This window comes from Somniosus microcephalus, chromosome 3 (genome assembly GCF_052327205.1).
Source record: "Somniosus microcephalus isolate GS21.2 chromosome 3, FLI_Smic_1.0, whole genome shotgun sequence".
Taxonomy (NCBI): domain Eukaryota; kingdom Metazoa; phylum Chordata; class Chondrichthyes; order Squaliformes; family Somniosidae; genus Somniosus; species Somniosus microcephalus.
The window spans coordinates 351,354,071-351,371,439 of NC_140989.1; the positions used below are offsets into that span (position 1 = coordinate 351,354,071).

The following is a 17,369-nucleotide window of genomic DNA, read 5'->3' on the forward strand; positions in this document are numbered from 1 at the left end:
GTTAGACCACACCTGGAGTACTGCAAGCAGTTCTGGGCACCACACCTTAGGAAGGTTATATTGGCCTTGGAAGGAGTGCAGCGTTTACAAGAATGATAGCTGGACTCCAGGGGTTAAGTTACGAGGAGAGATTAAACAAATTAGAGTTGTATTCCATCGAATTTAGAAGGTTAAGGGGTGATCTGATTGAAGTTTTCAGGATATTAAGGGGAACAGATAGGGTAGATAGAGAGAAACTATTTCCGCTGGTTGGGGATTCTAGGACTAGGGGGCAGAGTCTAAAAATTAGAGCCAGACCTTTCAGGAGTGAAATTAGGAAACACTTCTACACACAAAAGGTGGTAGAAGTTTGGAACTCTCTTCCGCAAATGGCAATTGATGCTGGATCAATTGTTAATTTTAAATCGAAGATTGATAGATTTTTGTTAACTAAATGTATTAAGGGATATGGGCCAAAGGCGGGTATATAGAGTTAGGTCACAGATCAGCCATGATCTCATTGAATGGTGGAACAGGCTCGAGGGGATGAATGGCCTCCTCCTGTTCCTATGTTCCTAACTCTTGCCTCCGAATCAGAAGATTGTGTGTGTTACAATTTAGACTTTTCCCAACCACTTCATCTTAGGTTTGCAGGGAAAAGCCCAAGTTTCCTTATAATCTATAAACTGCACCCTTCTATGTGCTGTGTATGGAACATGTCCAAGATAACAGTTGTTTCCCCCCCCATTACATTATATAGTACACCAGAGGTCACGTTGAATGCCCACCACATTCTCCTATCTCTCTCAAATGGCAGAAAATACTACACCAACAGACTAATGCATTCAGGTTATAATTACTTAATCAGGATTTATTTACAGATTAAATAATACATAGAAGCAGTAAGACACGGCATGATGCTGAAACAACACAACAGCCTATATATCCTGGCGGGTATCGCTCCCCCTGATATAAGAAGAACGGTAGCCAGCAAGAAAGAACGACTCCATCAAACATCAGATGAGAGACACCCTCTGCATTGTCATACACCTACACCCAGCCGCCTAAAGTCAAGAAAGAGCTTCATGAACAGTGTTGTTCCATTACAATCAACCTCATCTGAAGCCCGCATCGCCTTGTGGAAAGACCGGCTCGCCAGTCTTGAACAACCCCCAGCGATGGAAATTTTACTTGATGAAAGCCTTCCCCCAGGAGCTAATTGCAACTGGGCAATCTGGAAGTTGCTCAAAGGTGTCACTAAGCAAATGGGGATATTCAACCAGCCCGACAACTTGTGAATGTGGAACTGAGGCACAGACTATGCAACATCTCCTGCAATGCCCATCGTTAGAGGAACCCTGCACTGTTGCAGATCTTGCCGAATCCAACAACAAGGCGCAAAAATGTGTCCAGTTCTGGCTGGGCTATGTATAGACTGTCCGTGGACACGACAAGAAGAAGACTTACAAACAGTAAAATTGGGATCCGTGCATAGAGAGTTAAAATATCCTTTTAAGAAATGTTATTTTTACAGAGTCTGACGGCAGCGTGATTTTTGGATGGCACAGTCAGTTTTGTCTCTTGGTAGACATTCCAATTGGGATAATCATGGATGTTGTGAATTTCAGTTCAATCATTAGAATTCAAATGTTCTACCAGTCTAAAGCCTATGGAGAATTCCTCAGTATTTAATCAGTCGGAAAGCTTCAGAACGAAACCTGTCAAGTATCCATGATTAAAGACACAATGGTTCTAACTATTGCAGTGGAATGCTGATGGGAAGTTACTGACATGTTCTGGTTGCTGAAGACCTGTTATGCCTTGATCAAGCACAATTTAATTAGCACCTAGAGTAAAGCCTTTATATATCCTAAATTCCAGATCAAACAACCTGACCTGGTCCTGCAGACAGATCAGCATAGATTTTCAGATCATTGTTATCTTAATGCCAGGGTTAAAATAATGCTGATGATAAAATATAGGCTTTCATCTCCAGATCCTCTCATTCTGCCCTCTTGAGCACCCCTGATTATAATCGCTCAACCTTTGGTGGCCGTGCCTTCTGTTGCCTAGGCCCTGAGCTCTGGAATTCCCTGCCTAAACCTCTCCGCCTCGCTACCTCTCTTTCCTCCTTTAAGATGCTCCTTAAAACCTACCCCATTGACCAAGCTTTTGGTCACCTGCCCTAATTTATCCTTATGTGGATTGGTGTCAAATTTTTTGTCTTAAAATACTCCTGTGCAGCACCTTGGGACGTTTCACTATGTTAAAGGCGCTATATAAATAGAAGTTGTTGATCCTCATTTTGAAATTGGATAAGGAAAGACAGTTTCTATTTTAACTCTAGCTATTTCATAACTGTATGAGATAAAACTGTGAAGTCTGCCTATATTGTCACATTAGGTTCAAACTCCACTCCAAAATGTGAGGATACATAATCCATGCTGACATAGGGGGCATAGTCTCCAGTGCAGTACTGAGGGAATTCTGCATTGTCAGAGGTGCTAGCCTTCAGATGTCAAACTGCATGGCTGTTCCAGTGGATTAGGTTAATGTTAAAGATCCCATGGCATTTTTCGAAGAAGGCGTGTTGCTGGTGTCCTGGACAACATTTCGCCCTCAATCGCCAAAAATAGATGAACTGGCTATTCATCTTCTCGATGTTAGTGGGATATGCTGTGCACTACATAACTGGCACATTTACCAATATAACAGTCACTGCACTTCAAAGTAATTATGTGAAGTGCTTTGAAATGCTTCCGACAGAGGAGGAAAAACACATATTGGGTTTTCTACTCATACCATATAAAAGAAAAAAAAGACTTGCATTTATATAGCGCCTTTCACGGCCACCGGACATCTCAAAGCACTTTACAACCAATGAAGCACTTTTTGAAATGGAGTCACTGTTGTAATGTAGGAAACGCGGCAGCCAATCTGCGCACAGCAAGCTCCCACAAACAGCCATGTGATAACGACCAGATAATCTGCTTTTTATACAGGAACAGTGCTATTGGCCAGGTCATTTTGACCTGAGGTTAACCTAAAAGTAACTAACCCCAAACTCATCCTCACCCCTCCCCCACCTAAAAACAAAAAGCTATACCCCTGCAGTGCCTGCAAGGATAGTTGTGCGAGTCAGAATTTTGATGTCTGGAGCACACCAATCAGTCAAAAAATTAAAAGGCCCCATCAAGTAAGTAATCACTTCTTTCTTCACGCACTTTAGGAGCTTACCAAAGTAGTACAAATTTAAGCAATGGTAATAGCATAATCTGCACTGTTCCTGTATATGACATCTTGAGTGGAAAACCATGTGCGTAATCTGCTCTTCATTTATATAGGAATCAGTGCTGACTGATGACATAGAAAAATAGGAGCAGGAGTAGGCCATTCTGCCCTTCAAGCCTGCTCCACCATTCAACACGATCATGGCTGATCCTCTATCTCAATACCATATTCCCACGCTCTCTCCCCATACCCCTTGATGCCTGTTGTGTCTAGATGATGATCTCTCAACACTGAGGGTATAAAAGTGGTCTTGTCTTTGTGTGGTGCAGCTATTCCTGGTACCAGTGTGTGCTGACTCACATCTGACCATGCATGACAGGATCTCTTTGACAGACGTACTGTTCCGATCTACCTTGCAGGTACATTACAAGTGCATGCTTGAAAACATGAGGCAAAATTTAGCAAGTCACGGTATGCATAGATGACAAGCATTTAGACAACAATCTTGTCTATGGATTTTCACAAGGCGTTTGATAAGGTGTTGCATTGGGGGCTTCTTAATAAAATGAAGGCATTTGGCATTAAAGGGAGTATGGTACCATGGATAGGAAGCTGGTTAAAGGACAGAACACAGCGTAGTCATTGATGGATTTTTTTTCGGACCTGAGGGTTGTAAACTGGTGTCTCCCAAATATCAGTGTTGTAACCATTGCACTTTTCTTATACACACCTATTTAATCTGGAGCTTGTTGTAGTAGACACTATCAAAATTTGCAGTTGACACAATATGCCAAAGGTGTAGAGGAGCTGAGAGAATTAATAGTTCAACACACAAATCTTTAAAAGTGGGAGCTCAAGTTAATGAAGCTGTTAAAAAAACATACGGGGTCCTTGGCTTTATAAGTTAAAGATACAAAAGCAAAGAGGTGAAGCTGCAGTTAGAAAATATTGGGAATGAAATTCAATTTTGGCAAGGGATTCACGAAGATGATACCAGTGCCGAGAGGCTCTAGCTGTGAGGAAATAATATTGAAACTAGGGGTCTCTTCATTAGAAAGAGGACATCTGATAGAAGTGTTCAATATTAAGAGGGGATTTGACGAGGTAAATCTGGAAAATTTATTTCCACTTGAGTGATTCAGTAACTAGAGTGCATAAGATTATCACCAAAAATAAAGTGGTTAGAACATTTATATATAGATATATATATATATCTATATATACACACACACACACAGAGGGTTGTTGGGACATGGAATGTCCTACCAGAAAGTGGTGGAAGCAGAATCTATAGCTTTTAAAAGAGAAGTGGTTAAATATTTGAAAATGTAAAAGGTTATGGGGAAAGGGCAGAGAATGGGACTAAGTGGACATCTCTTTCAGAGAGCCAGCACATGCACCTTGGCATCTTTGGCAATGTAAAATTCTATTATTATTACATTTGTACAATAGATAAAGTTTTTGTCAGATATTAGTGCAAAGATGCTGATTGAGCCATGGCAGCAGTTATCTTGTTTTTGAGGAGGGCAATATAGTGCATGGGTCAGTGCCAAAGGCATACTATACAACTCTGTGCTGAATGGAAATTCCTGTGGTTGCTTCAAGCTCTTGTTTGTTTACTTGTGCCTGATTCGCCCTTTATGTGGCCATCAGTGGAGTACAAGACCAGTTGCTGCTGTTATGATCTAAAGGGCATAGCACTTATTGCTTATTCAGAAAATGACAGCCTGCTTAAGTATTACCTGAAGGTTTGTTACCCGGTGCTAACACCTTAGCCTCCTGGGAAAACTGGAAAAAAAAACACAAGTAACTGTGCAAGTGGTCCAGTGTAATGTCTGTCTAATCTAACCTATTCCCGTCGATAGGCTGGAGATAGTGGAGATAATTTTCACCTTCAGTCCTTGGGCAGTAAACTGGCAGAGCGGATTGCCCGCCCCTTATAGAACCCGCGTGATTTTCATTTGGAAATGAAAATTGGGCTGTTTCTGTAATGGATGGGCCATCCGTTCTACCCGTCCCCTTCACTGTTCCAAACCTTTGGAGCCAAGAGGATGGGATGAGTGTAGAAGCTTTAGTTGGGGAAAATGAACCAGGGGTCAGCATAGGTTCTGAGGCTTTATGTAGCTCTGGAGTAAAGGACAATGTAAAGCACCATCTATCCGCAGCATCATGATGGCATTTGCAGGTGCATGCTCAGAAGGTGTTTTCTCCAGGATCGATCAAGCTAATAAAATAGCAGGTGGAAGACAGGAAATTACAACTAATCTGGTGTGTTAGGGTGGTGCAGGGGAATGATTACCTTTTAAATAATCTTCCCAAAACCAAATAAACAAATGAACGAACAAACAAAGTCATTTCAAGAACTGCATCTTTATTTGTATTCTTAAAATTCCATAATACATGTTGGTGTGTCATTATCTGGATTGTTCTTTTCCAAAATTTGCAATTAAAAAATCATTATCTGAAACGTTTTATTCTTGTCTTTCTTCATTACTTCTCCAGTAGTTAATCTGCCTTGGCTGTCTCTGAAGAGTTGGCACTGTTGAATTGGCTAAATTAAAATTCGATGGGTTAGAAAATGAAGCTGTACTGACAGAATGCATCCACAGGTTTACTAGGTAGTAAGACTTGCAGGCTGTGCAGTATCAATATCAACAGAGACTGTTGTACCTCAGTCATAGTAGCAAACAGGAGCTGATTGAATGCAGAATTGGCTGTTGTTTGCCGCTATAAAATGTGCAAATTCAAAGGAGGCCACAATTCACAACAGTGTCTCCAAATGTTGGATGTGCTGTTCAGGGCTTTCTTAATAAAAGCGGCGAGAACATCAGAGATGGCAACATTAAAAAAAATGGCCGCCTGCAGCCTAACTGCCCCAACCTAATTTCTGCAACTGTTTTCCCGGCCCTTACTGGTACAATATAGATTCTATACATCTTCAAAGTGGAAAAAGTGTCATTGCTCTGCCGGGAGTAGGTTAGTATTACCAATAAAACTAGTAAACTATGGGCACACAATGCAGCAAGAACACTTGGGCGTTCAGACTGGAAGTAGCCATCTCTATCCACCATTTCATGCCGGCGAAACCATTGTGCACTAAAACAGGAGCCTTTTCAACCAGCAAAATAAAGAATCACTTCCAAAAGCCACCGACATTAGAAACTAGGCATAACTTATGTACTCTTGTCTTACTGAGACCCCATTGAAAAAGGCAGAGTTTTTGCCTCTTGAGTTGATTAAACAGTAGTCCAATACTGGCTGGTCCTAATTTGGATTCCGTTATGCAGGTAATCAGAAAGCTGCATTTTAATACTTTATACAAATGATGGACTTTAACACGCATAAGAATCTACCCAATTAGGAGAAAAGGAGTCACCTCAAACACTTTCCAACTCATCACATTTCTGGTCAGTGATGCAGGTAGATATGGACATTGGTTTTGGGTTTTTTTGGGAGTCTGTAGGTTCACAGACACGGCTGGAGGTAGGAGCCAGGAGCCAGACTCCTCCTGGTACAATTCACTGACTATGCCACTGAATTTGCACTAGAGGGCAGTCATGACCTATGCAACAAATGTCCTGGCTATATTAGCAGGATGCAGTGAGTGAACATTTTGAGCACCTTTATTAGGTTCTGAAAACAACTAAGACTGGTTTGGTTAAGAATCAATAGTGCATTGACATTAAGACAGCAATGTTTTTGCCTAAAATTCAACAAGACATCTATTCCAAATTACATCTTAATTGGAGAAATATTGGCTTCCAAGAACCAAACTTGGAAGATTAGTGTACAGACATGCATGAACAAGACCAACATTTTTCAAGTCGTTTTTTAAAAAAAGTTACTGTGGTAGGGCTAATTATAAACTATATCTTTCGCACATCCATGAAGAAACTGTGCAGCGGCAAAAATAAAACACAGAATAAAGTTCACAATACAGTAGAGTTGAAACAAACAGGTCAAGATCCTGGGTTTACATTCATTCAGGTTATTAAAAAAGCTTCAGAAAAATAGAACGCATTGTATCTGCACTACAATTAAAATTGTAATTATTATTTCCATAAAAATGTATTTTGCCTGTCGTGCCCAATTATATTCTAGGTTTTTTTTTTAAAAAGAGACCATTGCCCAATTTAAACTGGATAATAACTGGAAGATCCTGTACAAAAATTTGGACTATTTGTGCGTTTTTTCCGCTTTTGGAACACAAGAGTCTGCCAAGATCCATTGTTTTACAAATAAATTAAAATGTTTTTGCACTCAGTTGTCATGGCTTTGCATCCATATATTAAAACACACACACACACACAAAAAAACACACATTAAAAAAAGTCTGCTGGCACACAAATTCATTCAGCCCATTTCCTCTTCAATCCTGAGCACTAAAACCTCTCGGCATCTGTATTAGCTGGGAGGGAGATTTTTCCAAAGTGGGTGCAAAACTAATCTTGTGCTCAACCCAACAGGTTGTTTGTGTCCAAATTGGGCAGGGAGAACTGGGCCCTGAAATAGACTATAATACTGATCTTTGCACCAGAGGTATGATATGTAAGCATGTTCAATAGGAGAACTCATAGCGTTGGGTCAGCACCAGGACTTGGCACACCAGCTGGATTCCTTAGTTACTTACATAGGATCTACAGCACAGAGACAGGCCATTCGGCCTAACTGGTCTGTGCTGGCGTTTGTGCTCCACACGAGCCTCCTCCCACCCTACTTCGCTCTAACCCTATCAGCATTTCCTTCTATTCCTCATGTGCTTATCTAGCTCCCCCCTTAAGTGCATCCACCATGCACAGTGGCATCGTTAAAAGTACCACAAATAAACCAGCTGCTATCCTATCACAAAGTTTTTTGGATTGCACGTGCTTGTGCTTATAGAAGCCTTGGAGCTGGTTTTACCACATGGAATGGATTCAGGCACAGAATGCCAAATAAAAAGAAAACCCCAATTAACTTACAGTTGATGCACAGGACGCTCCTCCAATATCTATTTCCCAGCACAAATTTTTGACTTGATTTCATCATTTTCAAAATGCAAGTCTTCTTAATTGCAGATCATTTGCAGCCTTTTGTCGCCTAGTCTTGCGGTTGTAAGGGCCTAAACCACGGGCCTAGGCATTAATATTTGCGACAGGAGGGGACAAACAAACAATAAACATGTTTGTATGACTTTCCTCAGCCCAGTTTTACTGGAGGTTTTATCACCAGATGATTATGCAATAATAGTTAAGGCTGATACCTGGGATGGCAGGAATGACATATGAGGAGATTGGGTCGATTGGGCTTGTACTCACTGGAGTTTTAGAAGAATGAGAGGGGATCTCATTGAAACTTATAAAATTCTGACAGGACTGGACAGACTAGATGCAGGAAGGATGTTCCCGATGGTCGGGGAGTCCAGAACCAGGGGTCACAGTCTAAGGATAAGGGGTAAGCCATTTAGGACAGAGATGAGCAGGAATTTCTTCACCCAGAGAGTGGTGAACCTGTGGAATTCTCTACCACAGAAGGCAGTAGAGGCCAATTCATTAAATATATTCAAGAAGGAGTTGGAGATATTTCTTAAGGCTAAAGGGATCAAGGGGTCTGGGGAGAAAGCAGGGACAGGGTACTGAATTTGGATGATCAGCCACGATCGCATTGAATGGCGGAGCAGGCTCGAGGGGCCGAATGGCCTACTCCTGCTCCTATCTTCTATGGTCTACTAGTAGCACCAACAGTAACCTGGAGGTTCAGATATTTTGTCTAGATAGTAAATACACATCAGGCCTGCGAACGTTTGTAAAGAAAGAAGCTATGTTGGGTGTAGGCACTTGATCAGAACTACCCAGTTCTGACAAGAGGGTCTACACCTGAAACATTAAGCTTTTATTTATCTTTCCAGAGGCTGATGGACTGGCTGTGCATTTGTTTTTATTTTAGACTTGCAGTTTTTCCTTCTAATCTCATGGCTATGAATCTGTTTAATAACTGGATTATCTTTGCTTTAGCTAAAATGAAGATTAAGGAACCTTGCTGTGCACAAATTGGCTGCCATGTTTACCTACATTATGCCAGTGACTACACGGCAAACATTATTCATTGGCTGTGAAGCACTTTGGGACATCCTGAAAGGCACTATATAAATGCAATCTCTTTCTTAGATGTAGTTTTGAACAGTTGGAGGCACCAATTTACATTGTTGACACAAACTGGTTTGTGCTGTTTCACCAGGGGGGGGAGAATGGTCACTTTTCAAACTTAATTCCCCCCGCCCCCCCACCTCATCTTCCACATATCGACTATGTGCTGGTGACTTCCGGTAGCTTGCCCACAGGGAAATTCATCATTGGTGAACATAAGCTTTGAGTGCTAGTGGACTATCCAATTGCAAGGGCGTGGGGATGTGGAAATACTGCCAGCCTTAAGCAAGCCCACACATACACACACACACCTCCAGCTAGGGACTGGTGGCAGATTTAGAAAATGTTCTTGTCCCTAAGCCAGGGTCATGGAGATCAATTTGTAGGAGTTTTATTGCTACCTTTGCAGGGATCAGCTACCTAGGATCTGGGATCCTCCTAGTCAGTATAGCTCTGCAACTCGTCTCAATTAGCTGAGCCAATCAGGGAGCTGGTAATTTGTAATTGTATTTTTTTTAATCCATCTAGTTATCGTATTTGTGGATTCTTATGCATTTCGGCCAGCTACAGCAACCATTATGATGTAATAAAAGGACGACCGGAATCTCTCAACGCTCGGAAAGCAGAAGAAAAGGCCAGAGAATGTGTTTCTCACATGTATTGAAAATATGAAGATATCTTTTCTCTGCTAGGAGAGATCTTGGATTTAGTGAATCACTTGGTATAATTTCAGGTCTCCATCGGCAACCCAGAGCCAAACATGATGTTTATTGGAGGACAGCCAAGGTGCATCCCAGAGCAACCCCATTCATTTACACAGAAACCTGTGCATCTGCAGATTGATTTAGAACTGGCCTAGCAGGGGGTGGGGGGGGTGGAAAGTTGCCAGTATTCATGTATTTTTTCCCCCTCTGGTTCGCCCGCAGATTGATGTCGAGACCAGTATGAAGTGCAACTTCTATAAAACTGAACGTAGACACTGAATGGGACTTGTGTCATGACGCACCCTCATTCTGTTTTGTCAGAGGGTTTTCTGGGCACAATTATTATCCAGGCTGAAGATACCTGCTCTACATGGCAATCGGTACATTCGAATTATTTAGGCGAGTAGCACACGTGGAGGAGTGCATTGTGCTGAAATTGGTCTCCTTGGCCCTTCTTTAAAGTAGGCAAGTAAAAAAAAAACAATTACTTTGAAGTAAGGTTGTTTTCTTTTATTTAGAAACAGCTGAAATTGGTGCTAGGATCTAGATATTGGCACATTCTGTATGCTAAATTCACGCATTAGAGCCTGGAACTCAACTCTCTTTCTACAGAAATACAAACAAAAAAAAGAGGCAGGTGGGTGTGGTGTGGTACCACAGATACACAAAATGCGGGTTTATGCAAATTTCTGATCTTAACTGCGCTATTAAGGAGAGGAGCCAAGCTGCCTGGAGGGAGATAAAGTTAAGAGTTTGAGATACACTGTTGTTGCACTCACAACCCTTGTAATGGTCAGCTCAGCAGCAGCGCTGAAAGAGGCCAAGCGCCTGGAGAGGCCAGGGAGCAGGTAATCTACCCACTCTTTGGACAGGGTTATGAAAATTAAAAAGGAATTTTTCTTTATTTTTTAAAAAAGTGTTGAGAATAAATTAAAATTAAATTCATTTACAAACAAGGATATACGAACAAATATTCAGTCATCAACAGACTTGTATAAGACAACCAGTGACCAACAGTTAATTAATTGGTTACAATTTATTACAATGATTTGAGAGCTTTATCAGGGCAAAAAAAACTAGCATCACCTTTCTCTAGTTTTTAAACAGTTGCCATGTTTAAGTACCTTGCTCTATTTTATACATTTTTTTTTCCAGTTAACAAGCAAACAAACATTCAGTTCCGAAGCTGCTACATATGCTTTGCTCAATACTTTATATTCCTGCGCCAAAAGTCGAATTTGAGTTAAAGTCTTGATTAAAGAGGTCTTTGACCTCGGGGGGCAGTGTGTCAAAGAGGTGATCTTCAACGACAAGCCCGCTTTTCTTCAGAAGGCGACAGTGGCCCAACTCTGCCGGAAGTCGGTCCAGGCAGTTCCCCTTCACCTCTAGCTGGGTGAGCTGCACAAGCTGACCAACCTTTTCTGAAATGGAAGTGATGCAGTTTTGCCCTACATTCAAAACCCGCATCTTTGTGCACTTAAAAACCTGCTTTGGCAAAATTTCCACTCGGTTTCCTGTAACTGCGAAATACTGTAAATTCTGGAGAGACATGATTTCCGCTGGAATGACGACGATGGAATTGTGACTTACATCCAGGTATCTGAGCTTCTGTAAAGTGAAGAGAGCTGCTGGCAGAGACTCTAGTTTATTCTGAGAGAGGTAAAGCAGCTCGAGGTTTTTCACCAGGCTGATGGATGAGGGGATGGTGATGATTTTGTTGTGCCACAGTTTCAGGCACGTCAAGCGCTTCAGATGTTGAAAACTGATCACCTCCTCGATTGTGCGAATATTGTTGGATTTCAAGTCCAGTTCCTGCAAGTTGGTCAAGCTGAAAATGGCATGTGGGATCCGCTCCAGCTCACAGTTCTGCAGCTCTAGCTCAGTTAGGTTGATCATCTTCTTCAAGCTATTCAGTACTAAAAGTTTAGTTCCATCATTATGAACCAGTAGAGCAGTGAGATGGGGCGCAACATCAGTGATGTTTGAAGGAACTTTGGTCAGATTACTCTTTAGGTGCAAGATCTTCAGGTGTTTCAGTTCTCGCAGCGACTCTAGAGCGATCATCTTATTATTTTCAGAGTTCAGATTACCAACCAGGTACAGTTCACGCAGGTTTTTAAGCAAATAGACCCAGGTGGGAATTTCTGCAACGTCGGTGAACTTGATGTGCAGATACCTAAGGTGGTCCCGGAGGAAGCTGAAGGCAGTTTGTTCCACTTTAGCGGGGCAATGGTAAAGGTGCAGTTCCTGAAGATTCGTCATTTGGGAAATTTTGGCAGGAATCTTCGCCTCGGGGATCAGCTCCAGCTTCAGCACCTCCAGCTCGGTCATGTCGAACACGGCGTTGGGCACCCCGGAGAGCATGAAGAGGTGCAGCTCCTGCTTGTCTTGAGGATTCCGCGACACGTGCTGTTTGAGTTTCTCGTAAGTCCACTCGTGGTTCAAGCTGAGCTCCCGCAGTTTGTTTTCACTGACCTCCGACAGGAAGACCCCAAAGCGCTTCGAGTAAAGTTGGTCATATTGATCAACCATGTGCAGCAGAAATGCAAAGTCATTTTTAACATCTGGAATGTCACTAAAACTACTTTCTTCACGGACCTTTTCAAATGAGTATTCCTTTAAGGGCCGCCTGAACAGCCAAAACAAAGTATATATGCAAACCAGTCCATAAACGCATATGAGTGCAATGTAACTAATTAGTAATTTTCGCAGCATAAAAGCCATGTTGTGAGTACAATAAAATTCAGTATATCCAGTCAAATGCTCTATGTCTGGTTTGCAGACATGATCAAAACTTATAGAAGTCACAAATGTAAGCGTATAACATAAAATAAACACTAATTTCACTGTCTTTATGACTGTCTGGACAACATAGAGTTTATATATCAAATCACTGTCTTCTACATGGGCACGGAACTTACGAACTTTTTCAAAAAGAGCTTTGGCCTGCTCTCCGTCTTTCTTGTCTAAAATAGTCATGCTGGGAACCTCAATGACTGGCTTCTCAGCCGAAAATTTAGGTCCAGTCCTTGATATCATGGGTGTGCTGGAACTCGGGCTTTCTTCTTCACTGCCAGTCGATAAATGCTTTGCCACAGAGGTCTTAAAGCGTTGCTTGTTTTCCTCAGAGTCCTCGCACGCAGTTTCAGAGAGTGCTTTGGTGGTCCACGGAGACTCGAAACACTTTCCCAATATAGAAACAAAATGTTCGATCTTTGAACTGGTCTTGGGGTACTTGAACCAGAAATTGCTACTGACCATGAGGATGAGTGTGTGGATTAGAGCAAGGTAGGGAAAATACTTGGAGTACCAGGGCAAGGCCACATGATAGCACATCTGATTGATGAAAATATATTGCTGGTACTCTAAGTTGGTCGGACGTCCAAAGTTGAGAGGGCCTCTTTGTACGGGATGATCGACGTCATCAGGTAGGTCAACGGTTATCGTAGGCACGCTTCCAAAAGCAAAGACGTTAGCTCCCTCAGTAGCATGGTTCCGTCTCCCTCTCGAAGAGGTAGTGCTTCCTAAATCTGGTACAGCAGATGCTTCGGGAAATTTTGTCGGACTCTCCGAGATGCTGCGCTGGGTTTCTGACCTTTCGTCTGATTGGGGCTCAGGAAGACACACGACTTGATCTTTGGTCAGCTGCATGGTGCCCGCAAAGATAGCGACCATCAGCATTACAATGGCTAAATAGTCCATGAAAACGTCCCACCATGGCTTCAGGATTCGATAGGTTGCCTGTATGTCATTAAGAGATGCAACTTCTGTGAGGGTAAACATTCCTGTAAAATACATAAAAGGTATAATAAATGATGGAGTAAATTACTGAGACAAACAGAGATCATTTTTGAAATGAGGAGTTGGGTGCGTTCCCCATCTCACGTAGTTAATAGAACAATTGTACAATTCAGGTTCTGAGCCACACAGATCAAAAGGTGCCTGGTTTAGTCCCTGATGCGAGTGGAGTAGGCTGATCTCAGTCGGGATCCTACAAGGAAACAAAAAGATGGCCAGGATTTATGCAGCGAGCCCCGCCGGTGAATGCATGTGGGTGCGGGCATAAAGTGAGAACAGAATCATGGTCAGGCCTGGTACAGGTGGGCAGGATGTCTGACTGTGGAAGGCAACAGTCACCATTTGGGGAGGGGGGGGGGGGTCCACATGAAAAATGCCCATTTGGGGCAGGCATCTGGAAGGCTTGTGGTGCCTGTGCAACTGTACCCCAGAAAGAGCCAGAGAGAAAAAAATTGGCAACATTTTTGGAACAAGCAAAATTGGTACATATAACACGTCATGAACAATCAACGTACTGACCGAATTCAAATGTAAGGTGCATAGCTCATCCCAATTTAAATAAAGAAAAATCATAATTAACAAACTCAAAAAGATGTTTGAGGATTTGGTTAGTTTGCATTATAACAATGATCAGGGCCACTGATTTACATGACTGAATAAGTCTAATTCTATAATAAAATAGTAAATGCTGGATATACTCAGCAGGTCTGGCTGCATCTGTGGAGAGAGAAACAGAGGTTACATTTCAGATCGATGACCTTTCATCAGTTAGAGATGCGACAGGTTTTAAGCAAGTACAGAGGCAGGGAAAGTCTAAATCTAAAATAACAGAAAATGCTGGAAAAACTCAGCAGGCCAGGCAACATCCGTGGAGAGAGAAATAGAGTCAACGTTTCGAGTCAAACTCTTTGGCCTAGAAATTGGGTTTTGGCTTAGCCAGGGCTTTAGCGCCGGAAGTTAGTGCCGGCGCTAAGTCCCCCTGCGCGCGCCAAAAATTCAGTAGCGCCGCGCCCAAACGGCTGCCGGCGCTACTGAAGGGTCTTAGCGCCTGGAAAAGGGCGCTAACTGCCGTTTAGCGCCGCAATTCCGGCGCTGCGGCACCCGATGCGGTGCGGCAGGCTGGGGAAGTGCAGGCCTCCTCCTTCCGTTAAGGAGGAGCTGCCTGCACCCGGCCGCGGCCCGCGCAAATCTGTTTAAAAATGAGCCCGGCACCTCGGACAAGTGCCGGGCTTGCATCTGTTCCCGGGGGGGGGGGGGGGGGAGAAGTCCGGGGAGGGAGCTGCGGGCAGGTGGCCGGCGGGAAAGCGGCCGGCTGCCGCGGGGCCTTTAATGCGCCGGCGCAAACACATGTTGGACTCTGTTGCCAGAGTCTTAGTTGCGGCTGCCACGGGCGAGGCGGCCGCAACTGAATTTCGGCGCTGGGGCCCGTCGGCATGGCAACCGGGACGCTGCGCACACCGATGACGTCATCGGTGCCGGCGCAGCGCTACCGGTGCAACGCCGCTTTAGGGCCCCAGGGAATTTTTCAACTGGCCATAACTCTGGCGCTAGTCCCTCTAGCGCCTCAAAAGCGGCGCTAAGGCTAGTGAATTTCTAGGCCTTTGTCAAGACTGGCCTAAATCTATCTTTGTTACATGGCATTCAGAGATTTTTTTTAAAACCAGTGTTTTGGGAGGAACAAATTCACAATTCCATTTATTTTCCATGATGATTATAATTCACTCTCGGGTATTTATAGTCTTTGGTTATAAACCAATTTATAATGCTTTTTTTTAAAAATTTGGTAAACTGAATGAAACATTTGTATCAAAAAAAACCTCACTTGTACAAATTAAGCACAACTAGGCAGTGGACGTTTTTAATATTGCCCTAGTTCCAAATTTCTGATGTTAAGTCACCCAACAGAGAGCTTCATTACAGCCCAAGCTGTGACTCAACAGAAATAGTTTCAGCCTCCGCTTTGCCTAAAGCAAAGTGCATGTACAATAGATTAAAACCAAAACAGACATCCACCATCTCGTGCAGTGATGTATGAAGAGTTTCTGGCAAAAGAAGCCAGTCAGTTTTAACCTTTAAGCTGCTGGCAGTAAGATATTTAATCAATCAGAATTGCTTTAAAAGGAGGTCCATCTTTCTTGCTCAACCAGTTATCTTTGTTCTGGAGGAAGTGGCCTTGCAAATGAACAGGGGCGAAGCAATGTGACGGAGTGTACTTGAATTTCCAAAAGGCCTTCTGATAAAGGAACTCTCCTGTGACTCCTTTAAGGTTGGTAGGTATGCAGGGCAAAATCTTCATCAGTAACTGCCTAAAGGGAAGGAAGCAGACAGTCGTCTTTAAGCGGTGCTAGATTGCAATAGGAGGGTGAAGGTATTAAGTGGTATGTCCTAGAGTCTATGTTGGCCCCTCCTATTCTTGGTAAATGTAAGTGGCCTGAACGCACAGTCACAGTGCAAAGTGCTTACATTTGTAGTGGGTAGTGGGGGGGGGGGGGGGGGATTGGCAACTTTTGACTCAGAGCAGAAAGCCAAGATCTTACAAAAGGGAGCTCAACAAGGTTGAAGCCTGGGTTGATCAGAGTTCAATACATTGGAAGTAAAAAATAGGAGGCATATGTACTTTATAGGTGGGAGGGAGGGGGGAGGAAAGGGGAAAAAAAGAGATGAAAGTAATGATCGTTGACTCATCGCCCACCGTGTCTAAATAGCGTGAGGTAGCAATAAACAAAACAAAGAGGATGCTGGATTACATTGCCAACATCAGTCGAGTTCAAATCCCCAGAGGGAGGAGTTATGAGCAAGAGTCCCGGCTCTTCAACCTCAAGCCAAGAGGCGACCTTATAAAAGAGGTACACAAAATAATTAACAGGATAGTCAACGTAAACTTCATACATCAATACAAGAGCACAGACTGGGGAAAGGCTAATTTAAGCCAGGTGGCCGCAAGTATCTCTTTATACAAAGAGTTATCAACAGCTGAAGTAATGCAAGAGTTATCGAGGCCAGGACGTTGAACTAATCTGAGAAAGTAGACGCTGGGAAGGCTGGAAGGGTTGGTATTCTGGAAGGATGAGATCAAATGAGATGAGATGACTGAATTGCTGTAAGATTGTTTAAATCCTGTTAGTCTGTGATGTTCCCCATGGCCACTGACGAGATATTTTATCTGGCATTTTTTAAACTTTTAATGAGTAGCCCAAAATAAAGAGAGTCAAAGTTTATTGCTGCAATACGATGAGGAAAAACTTTAATTTTCATTGACTGGAACCAGATTCTTTAAACACATCAAGAATCCGGCCCACGACACGGTCTCAATCAGCACACCCCCTTAGTGCAAATGAAATCAGGGACCCACAGAAGTGGGCTCTTCACTGGGTTATGGCTGCCAGTTGCAGCAATATAAACGCAGGGATCCAGTCTCCCACACTTACAGTCTAGATCTCAATATTACAGAGTGGATGCCAGCTCCCATCACCTAGCGTAAAAGGCAGGTGGGAGGGGGTTGTTGCAGAGTTCACTTTCTTGAAATAGGGTC

General features: G+C 43.0%; 1 protein-coding gene across 4 annotated transcripts in view; it reads right to left on the reverse strand.

Moving 5' to 3' along the window:
* Positions 1-10,534: 10,534 nt before the first annotated feature.
* LOC147122344 (volume-regulated anion channel subunit LRRC8D-like) overlaps positions 10,535-17,369 on the reverse strand; it is a 106,823-nt gene continuing 99,988 nt past the window's right edge. For all 4 annotated transcript variants that reach the window (XM_085983396.1, XM_085983395.1, XM_085983393.1 and 1 more), the window contains one exon: positions 10,535-13,824. In XM_085983396.1, the coding sequence (XP_085839522.1) occupies positions 11,252-13,822 (2,571 nt within the window). In that variant the 5' untranslated portion in view covers positions 13,823-13,824 and the 3' untranslated portion in view covers positions 10,535-11,251. The remainder of the gene's footprint in view (positions 13,825-17,369) is intronic.